At 32.0% G+C, this 10,439-nt stretch overlaps 1 protein-coding gene across 1 annotated transcript; it reads right to left on the bottom strand.

The window, feature by feature from the left end:
- Nucleotides 1-6,060: 6,060 nt before the first annotated feature.
- LOC127080872 (transcription factor PRE3) lies at nucleotides 6,061-7,715 on the bottom strand. Its single transcript, XM_051021162.1, has 2 exons — nucleotides 7,408-7,715; nucleotides 6,061-6,379 (listed from the first exon to the last, which is right to left on the bottom strand). The coding sequence occupies exons 1-2, from the start codon at nucleotides 7,534-7,536 to the stop codon at nucleotides 6,230-6,232; spliced, it is 279 nt and encodes a 92-aa protein (XP_050877119.1). The 5' UTR covers nucleotides 7,537-7,715; the 3' UTR covers nucleotides 6,061-6,229.
- Between the last annotated feature and the right edge of the window lie 2,724 nt (nucleotides 7,716-10,439).

Genomic DNA, 10,439 nt, shown 5'->3' with positions numbered 1-10,439 from the left:
GGTCTTGAAGACGAGATGTTCCAACATCTTTAAAAACATCAGTTATCTTGAGCTCCAAGGATAATCAATTAACTACTTGTACTTGGCACAAGTAGACAATCCTTTCCCAATTTTCCTTTCAGATACTTCCACCATAAGAATATTTTGAAAATACTCTTCTTGTGTCCACATCTTCTACTTGCAAGCACCTCAACAGTTTTGAGAATCTTTCCAGATTAGATTCACACTTAGGAATGAGAGAGATGAATCCTTTCTTGCAAATGTGTCACACATCAACCAGAACCCATGTGACACAGGTCAACAGCCAACCAGACCCTAGGCTGACCGAACGTGAGGAGATTAACCAAAACTCCCCCTCAAATTAACAATCATGGAAACTCTACACCAATATCCATGCATTGTACATAAATGTCTCAACATGACATACACCATCCCTACCAGTGGCAACTAACTCTATGAGTTAAACCTATACATACTCCAATCACACCAATCAGACTCAGCTGACCATAAGTACTAGTGAAAGAAAACCACATCAGTCAATAGTAGGTATGCATTTCCAGAGCATACTTCATCAACCACCCTTTGAATCTTCATATTTTCACTCCTTGAAAGAACTGCCACTTCTGAGCGTGGTGTTTGAATAACAAGATTCATGGTCCTAATCCTCTTAAATGATATAGCAATCAGGTTACCCCATTATTGACTTCTAACATCCAGGGGACTTGTCTTCCAACACAACATAGTACTTCAAGGAACAACTATCCAATCCTGATCAATCTATAGGAATAAGACAGACAGCAGGAAATTGCACCATGTCACATCTCAACCAGCTTCACTTCTAGAGATCAGACGTCTAAAAGTGACCTTCTTGAGCACACATACAGTTGACCCTACCCTTGTCAACTTAGCACACACAGATGTCTCCTCTTCCAGGTCAGGAGTAGGTTCCAAACAAACGTATCCCTTTCTTTGACACCTAAACACATCTGCTCTTCAACCAGTAGCTGCATACTTGTTGAACAACATGTTCTAACATCACATAGAACATTAGTTCCACCTCCTTGGAACAAAACCCTCCTTGAAAGTCTACAAGGTCTTCATATACACTACCCAAGAGAGTAAAAGAATCAGTGATCGGGTGATTCTTACAATCCTGAAGTGAGAACGTCATGATGAGTGGACTTGAGGAGACTCAAGTATCTTTGACATCTTCAGTAGATTATGATGCAATCTTGAATACAGCAGCCTTTCATCCACATGAGGGGAAACTACATCAGAGTTTGAGTTTTGCCAAGTATTATGCAGCGGAAGTCATAATACAAATCAACCTATGAACACACACTTCTTCAGATCAGCCTCCAAGATCATACCAAGATTGAATATGATTCAATACTAGCAGAGTTGTCCCACACAAAGGCCAATTGTCAACCTCCAGAGACAGGTACACACAGTTCCTGTCATGAATAGTCCATCCACCTACTTCAAGGGACTATTCAGGGAAATCACAGAACCTTCCACAGGTTCCAGCATCAGTACTAACATAACTCCTTGCAAGATACCAGAAAGTATCACCCATGGATCTCATCCAGAAACAGAACAGGATGCCTGCTCTGATACCAATTGAAATTCTGGTATAGTCAGAGTTCAGATGTTCTACACGAAGTCATGACATCTGATCCAACATTGTTACTAATACAGCAAGACAGTTATAAAAATTAAAACCCAGTACTCATATGCACACAGTCACAGATGTCATGACATCTGCTACTATACCACCATGGACAGAAGAACATCCAGTTTTGTCCATCAAGTACAAAGACACAGTAGAGATCAAACATAACACTTATGTTTATTGATCCTGCCCAGTTATCAGCATGATGTCTCAACATTGATTTGAACATCACCTATTCCAACATTACAGATGGTTGAACTGTAACAGACCAACCAGTCTATACATCAGTATTAGCAGTCAATGATGAATGTCATAACATTCTGTTTTGCATTCAGACTGCAGGCTATGTGTCAGGTCTGTTATTCCCTTCATAAACAGACTAAAACCAGACTGAGTTATAACAGACAGAATATAGTGTGCAGAAGGTAAAAACACCAGTAATTGTTAACCCAGTTCGGTACAACATTACCTACTCTGGGGGCATACCAAGCCAGGAAGAAGATCCACTATTAGCAGTATTAATTCAGAGTTAAACTCCCCCGTTTACAACTCTTCACTTAATCCCTACCCAATGCAATATATACCTAGGAACTCTTAGATAGAAACCTCCAGTTTCCATTCCTATCACTACAATTACAATGCAATGCTTAAACAACTTGAACATGCTTCATAGCTTTGTTCAAGAACATAACAACTCTTGCCTACAGGCTTTGAGTTACAAATAATCTCATGCTTTCAAGCACTGAGAAACACATGGTAACCTTCCCACAGGTTGGGAGGTTTACCTCACACACACCCCTAATTTTTACATTGTTTGAGGCTTACAAAACCTAGGTTACAATCTGCTATTTATAACCTAACCACAAATCAGTCCAATTCAATCATCAATGGATGACTTGAATGACCTACAAGTCTTACGACTAAACAGACACAAACCCTATATCTCTCTCTATATTTCGCTCAGTCTTGGTTGTGTGTACAAACAGGTTTTCTAAGCCCCTTTTTATAGAAGCAATCTGCTGGGCTTGGATATCTTGAAAACCCTAAATATATTTTCCAATCAAATCTTTTTATAACAGCTGTATAGATCTCTTTGGAAAATAATCAAATTTGGTGGAAATCCTTGATTGAATGCGCCAGCTAGCCATATCTTCAATCAACCAATGATTGCCAATACTTGTGCAATCACAAAACACCAGACATTCATACTGAATGTTCTGTGTACAGGATGTCATGACATCGGGTCTGACATCCTAGAAAAATCCTGCATAATCCAATTTCCTTTTATAGCAGGTACAGCCATATCAAATACCATGACATTGTGTATGTCATCTGAAACAATCCTGCATGAACATGTCTTCCATATAAGCTCTAGCAGGTACAACCAATATCAGAAGCCTTGTCATTGTATGTGTCATTCTGAAACAATCCTGCTTGCACATGTTCTTTAACTCCAGCAGGTACATAGGATATCTCATGTTAAGACATCACACATTAAAATCTTGTGAACACTCTTTGTTTTACCAAAATTGTTGCCAACACTTAGAATCAACATATGGTGCCAACAAATTGAGATCCCAATGAGGCTCTCTGACTTCTCTATGTCTAGAAATTATCGAGTTCTATGATGCCAGCAAGTCAAGATACCACTAGGGCTCTCTGACTTCTCTATATCTAGAATCTACTGAGTTCTACGAGGCCAACAGGTCGAGATCCCCCTAGGTCTCTACAACTTCTCTATGTCTAGAACCTACCAAGTTCTATGACGCCAACAGGTCGAGATCCCACTGGGGTTCTCCAACTTCTCCATGTCTAGAACCTACTGAGTTCTATGACACCAATAGGTCGAGATCCCAATAGGGCTCTCTGACTTATCTATGTCTAGAACCTACCAAGTTCTACGACGCCAATAGATCGAGATCCCACTAGGACTATATGACTTATCTGTTGGTGTAAGCCCTAGAGGCCAATACTTTTGGTACTTGTATCAAATTATTTATTAATAATAAAAGGCTTTTTCTTTATTATGTTTGTTTAATAAAGTCCCTGGAATAGATAGTCCGTTTAATGTATCAAGTGTGACTTAATCATGAGAGCACATTAAACATAAGGATATTATTCTTAAAGTATTTGTAGTCGAGCTTTATTGTGAAGTGGGATAACATTAAAGCATGGAGACTATTATGTTTATAGACTGATGATCACATCTCATGAATCATGGATAAGGAGTTATCAAGTCTCAAACATAAGTATGAATATTAAGAGTATATTTATACTGGATTGACCCGCTATGAGAATACTATATAGAATGTTATGCAAAGTGTCATAAGTTATTCTCATGGTGATAATGGTGTATACCACTCTTCGACCTGAAACCACTATGGACCCTAGATGTAGAGTCGAGTGTTTTATTACTGATCCAACGTTGTCCGTAACTGGATAACCATAAAGACAGTTGATGGGTACTCCACAAAGCATGCTAAGGGAGATGAGTGACCTAGATGGAATTTGCCCATCCTGCATAACAGGATAAATGTCTATGGGCCCAATATTCAACTGGACAAGGATAACACAGTCTATGCCTTGTGTTCAATATAGACATAAGGGCAAAAGGGTAATTATACACATAATTATTATCACAGAAGGATTTGTCAGATCACATGATATTTTCGTGTCTTGGGTAGCAGTGATGTGTTGCTAGATACCGCTCACTGTTTATTATGTTAAATGCGTGATTTAATATAATTGCCAACGTCGTGAGAACCTACAGGGTCACACACAAAGGACGGATTGATGAGAGATAGAGTAACTAAGGAACACCGTAAGGTACGGTGCACTTAAGTGGAATACGAAATATGGTAAGGTACCACGCGCTTAAGTGATTTTGGGCATATTATAAGATATGGGCCAAAATACACTTAAGTGGGCTTTTTAGCTTAAAGCCCACACAAGTGGTTCTATAAATAGAACCCTTGGGTAGAAGCATTGTCACTCGATTGGAATTTCGTTTCCCTCTCTCTCTCTCTCACTCAAAGCCTTCATTCGTAGCAGCTAGCACTGAGATTGAAGGAATCCGTTCGTGTGGACTGAGTATAGGCGTTACCATCGTTCAACATTCGTGATCACCACAAGAGGTAACGATTCTATCACTGATCATGTCCATTCGTAAGGATCATTAAAGGAGAAAATTTTAAATTCCGCTGCGTTTTGGATCGCAATTCTCCTCAGTGGTATCAGAGCCACTTACGAAACCATGAATCTGATAACTGTTTATTTTCTGTATTAATACGATTAAAGACAGAATGAATCAAAGATTAAATTGAGATCAATCAAGTTATATATATGATATAATTAATCTTGATGCAAAATATATTATATATGATATAGTGTTCTTGTTTCGTTCAAAATATATATATATGTATATATATATGTATATATATATATATATATATATATATATATATATATATATATATATATATATACATATATATATACATATATATATATATATATATATATATATATATATATATATATATATATATATATATATATATATATATATATATATACACACATATTTGCATGGCAAGAAAATGGCCTTGTTGTTGGATATAGACGTTAGTATTTTTTTTAAATTACAATCATTTTTCAAGTTTTTCGTTCATATTTGTTAATATTTGTATATTTTGTTTATAATTACTAACCTACTAATAATATTAGCTATTTTTATCTGTTTATGCGAGAAAAGAATCTTATTAAATTCGTTCCCAAAATCGAAAGAATCACATATAAGATTAGAAAAAAATTGTAGAAAGCTGGATCTAAAATTTTGTTTCTAAACAAGAAAATATGATTGACGTATTGACAACAAATCAAAACTACAACAATAACAACAACGAAAATGATATTTGTGGCATACCCTGCCACAACAATCTAAGACGTCTAACACACATAATTAGACTATAAAGAATGTCCGTCAAACAGAAAAGAAAACGGGACTGTTGCGAATTCCATATGATAATATGTTTGTCAGAATTAATGAATGAGCTCTTCCCATTTTAAAAGTGAAATATTTATAAGAGACTTTTCGTGTCGGGCTAAAGAGGGTTTTTCTTAATACTCTCGAAAGGTACGTGGAAGTGGGGGAAGATATATTCTTTAATTTGAAGGTGAGCCAATTTCTCCTTTTTAATTAATATCTTCAGACTGTTATTCTTTGAAGACTTAATGGGCCAGTTTGATACGCGAAGTGGGTCGTGAATATGAGTTCATATGGCTAGCCAGGGTCCAGGCAATTAAACCCACTTCGGACGATTAAAAGAAATCATTAATTACTTGTATTATGCTGGGAATTACCAATTTATTAATATGCTATTTTGAGATAAAAAAAATCATTAATTAAATTAAACTGAAAAAACAAATTAAACTAAAAAGACTTGCATCGAGTGAACGGAATTAGGAAATACAAGGAAAACGTGGAAGAAATACACCAGCTCACATGGTACTGCTAACTAACTAGGAAAATTTTGACGAGGATTAAACATAATCAATCTATTGCATAAGTAAATTTCTAATGATGGCTGCTTGTGCTGTATCTGTTGTAGCCAGTAGCTCAGATAAACGTTCGCTAAGGTCGTCGACCTCTCTGTGCAAATTTCTAATATAGTTGCATGTCTCCTGCAACACCCTCGAAGCTGAAGCCTGATATTCAAATTCAATTTAGTATAACAGATTTAGCTATATATTTAATTATTCCCATTAGAAAGAGTTGAAAACACCAACAATTTTTTTAAACGAAAATTAAAAGAAAAACAGCTGAAAGGATTACTCGATCGGTGATTAATTCGATCAAAGTAACTAGTCACTAGGTTATGAATTATTTCGATGGATCACTGATCTGCCTTTCAAATTATGATTAGGAGTGTTTTTCACTTATATTGAGATCATCCCAACTAGACTTTGACTAAATCACGAATTTTGTTATTATTATATAAAAACAATTCTAATAATTAAAAATAAAAACAAATGAAATATTTTATTTAATTTTATTTAAATTTATTCAAATTCATTATATATAATATAGATATATATAATTTTTTAAAATTAATTTATAATAAAATCTTTAATACTATATTGCAAGTGGGTGTAAGAAGTATTTTATATTTTATTTAAGTTCTTTTTTATCAAACAACTTATTTATTTATGGTTTATATCACAAATATTTATTATAGTAAGTAATTACAAATAAAATTCTATAATTATTTTTACAAAGAAAAATAAAATAATTTAGATGTATGCATAAGTTCTTTTCAAAAGTAGTCTTAATTTCTTAAATAGTATTACAAAATGAATGGCAATAAATAAATCGAAAAAAGCCCTTAATCCATCTTTGTGTATTGTTTATTTTTCTTTTGCCTGTTTAAGTTGGTTTGAATTTGAAACCACCCTTGCACTTTCTCTAATGTATTTGTTTATGTTGCTTAAAAATGATATAGTTACAAATTACTCTCGCTACTTGGAACTTGCAATTTTTTTTTTATATATAAAATTAAATTAAGAATTGTTTGGTAAGAATCCAGCCTAATTAGAGCTGATGAGTCTCTGATTGAGAAATTTGATCCGGCAGTTAAAGATTGTCTAGGTCTCATTTGAAAGTTCCACAGTACTTAAGTAAAAAAAACATTAGAAGAAGAACAAGGTAAATAAGTATTATGTGTGAAGAAAGAAACCTTGTCAGAGGTCCTATTACGAATCTCAGGAAGAAGCTGCTGCAACTTGGAGACAAGATCGTGGATCTGATCGTCGGTGATATTCCTTGAACTAGTTGTTTGCCTAGACCGTGACCTCCTGCTAGACATCTTTATATAATACTATATAGTTTTGGATGTATATATGTGATCTTGTTATTTGGAAATGTGAGAGACAAATTGAAATAGGATACGGAGATAGGTAAGAGATGATGATGTTGGAGAAGAAGAAAGAGAGAGAGAGAGAGGTAAGTAATGATGCATGGGAGAAAGAAGAGGGGTATGGTTGTTTTTAAATAGGGCTTTAAAGAGAGTAAAAAGAATATATAAAGTTTTCTAGAGATACGGTAAAACTCGTGTTCCCAAAATGGGGTGAGAAGTTTCAGAGTAGCGTGTGCACGTTTGAAGTGAGAGAAAGATAGAGAGATTGTGTGAGCAAGCTCTGTTTCTTTGTTTTTGACCATCTTAGACTGTCAGACTCTACACGCAATACCATGTTAACTCAAGATTTCCAACGGTGCAACTGCAAAACTTAAATACAGATTCCATAACAAAAGTTTTATTAGTATTAATCATTACTAGTAGTGTCATTTTTTATTTTTTTATCTATATTAAGAAAATTAATTATTATTATTATTTTTTAAATAATATTTTTTTTATTTATAATACTTTTAATTATTTATTATATTTATTTTATTTTATTTTCATTCTGTAATAATTATTTATGGATAATTTTGACAAAAATACAATTAATGCTATCTTGAATTTTGTGAGTGATAATTCAATTTTTTTTTCAAGAAAGGGACCCTTAAAAGGAAACGAAGGAGTAAGTAATAGAGTTACATAAGAAAATCTTTATTAATCATAAGTAAATAATTCTTCTCTGTTATTTATAAAAAAAAATTATTTTAACTGAATGATAAAGATATATATAGATTGTATAAAAGATCTAATATATTAATTATTCTTTTCATTTTTTTAATTATCATTTTTTTAGTAATTTTTTTTTAATTATCATTTATAATGTTTAAAATAGTATTAATTATATTTTTGTCAAAATTATTCTTAAGTAATATTATAGAGAAAAAAAATAAAATAAATACATTAAATAATTAAAAATATTATAGATAAAAAAAAATTATTATTTGAAAAATAATATTTATTAACTTTTTTGATATACGTAAAAAAGTGAAAGAAATAATACATAAAAAAATAGAAGAAGTATGTAATAAATCTAAAAAACTAACTTTCTCTTATAAATTAAATTGGAAGGAATATTGTTTTATCAATAAAATATCTTAATTAATTCATTAATTAATACAATAACAAAATATAGATTTTAACGAGTTTTTTCATCAATTAAATATTGGGACAAAGTGAGAACAATGGACATCATTTATTCTCTCGATTGGGCCATGTATCCCTTAAGAAATATTTTTGATTTTCTGCGAATCCCACCAAATTCACTTTTGATTTTCATTTAAAACACAAAACTAACTATTATATTGATTGAGGTGACAATCGATACAAAATGTTTTTTCCAAGGTATGATTTGAATCCTACCAAATATTATTATTTTTTATTTAAATAATAAACTACTTATTCATTCGATTGGGCTGAAAACCTATAGAAAAAGTGTTTCACTAAGCATCTTCCAATCCTTTTTATTTTAAATTAAAAAATGAAATACATATTACCTCGGTTGAGGTGAAAACTGAGAAAAAGTTCCATATTTCTCCTTAGCTGGGCCAATTAGCCTATATGAAAACTCTAAATCATATAAATTTCCCCTTTGGTTGTGTGTATGACCAATAGAAAAACCTATGTTTAGAACTTATTTCTAGAATTTGCTATTCCATTCATTTACAAATACAATCAAAACAAAACGGACCCTAAACTAAGCTTTAACTTTTCCACTTGAAACTTCATTTTCTCTAATAATTGAAATTTGCAACTTCATCTTCTCCACTAAATAAAAACTCAAAAATTTGCAATGTATAATTTCTTAATATATATATATATATATATATATATATATATATATATATATATATATATATATATATATATATGAATTTGGATTTTCTCTTATATAATATTAAATTTTATTATTCATATATTCATATAGTGATCATTAGCAATTAATAATTATATATCCTAGGAGGAATAGTGTAATTATGTTTGGATGTATTATTACTCATTATATAAAATTATTTATAGACGAGAAAACAATCATCTAGACATGTGTGTGAATATTATGTAATAAAACATATATATTCAAAATTGTTGGTGCTGATATTGTTGACTCACGAAAACAAATAATATATTTATAATTATATATTAATGATTTTTACAAAATAATAGTTTATTACTATCTTAGTCCCTAAATATAAGATCCTTTTGAGAATTTTCTCTTCCTTTTCAAATTTTAAAATACATTAATGATTTTTCACATACACCCCTCATAAAGTTGCAAACTTTTTTTTATAATTTTTATTAAATACTTAGATACATATATTAAATAATTCTCTCTCCTAAGGATAAATTTGTAAAATTATAAAAATAATCAACAAATTTATTATTTTAACCAGTTTTGATAATTCATGTAATTTTTTTCTCTAGAGTCTTATATTTAAGGACAAAGGTAGTATCATTCTAAGTATTTTTATACATCGTTCAACTTATAGGTATTTAACGATGACACATCATTCTCCAAAAATGACTTATATGACATATGTTTAGGTTGGACTATTGAGAATGTATCAAGTGTGAATAGTATGAAAAATAGTCCCACATTGATTGAAAATATGGAGACTTGAGCATTTATAAGTGAGAGAATCCACCCACCTATAACCTTAAGATTTTGGGTAAATATGTGGTGTGTCTCTCACAAATGTGTTGCTCTAAAACAAAGAAGTCCCACAATGATCAATGCTCTCTAGAAAAGAATTCCCCCAACAAATGGTATCACGAGCCTTTGGCTTTAGAAAGGGTCCGACTTACTTGTATCAAAA

The sequence above is a fragment of the Lathyrus oleraceus genome, chromosome 5 (genome assembly GCF_024323335.1).
Source record: "Lathyrus oleraceus cultivar Zhongwan6 chromosome 5, CAAS_Psat_ZW6_1.0, whole genome shotgun sequence".
NCBI classification, from domain to species: Eukaryota; Viridiplantae; Streptophyta; class Magnoliopsida; order Fabales; family Fabaceae; genus Lathyrus; species Lathyrus oleraceus.
Note: the sequence above shows the minus strand (reverse complement) of the source record. Positions and strands in the feature narration are given on the sequence as shown.

Bases quoted from the DNA above. Each gene is read 5' to 3' on its own strand.
- LOC127080872 (XM_051021162.1), bottom strand. From the start codon at position 7,536: ATGTCTAGCAGGAGGTCACGGTCTAGGCAAACAACTAGTTCAAGGAAT. The intron at 6,380-7,407 runs GTTTCTTTCTTC...TTTGAATATCAG, and splicing joins GTAATAGGACCTCTGACAAG to GCTTCAGCTTCGAGGGTGTT.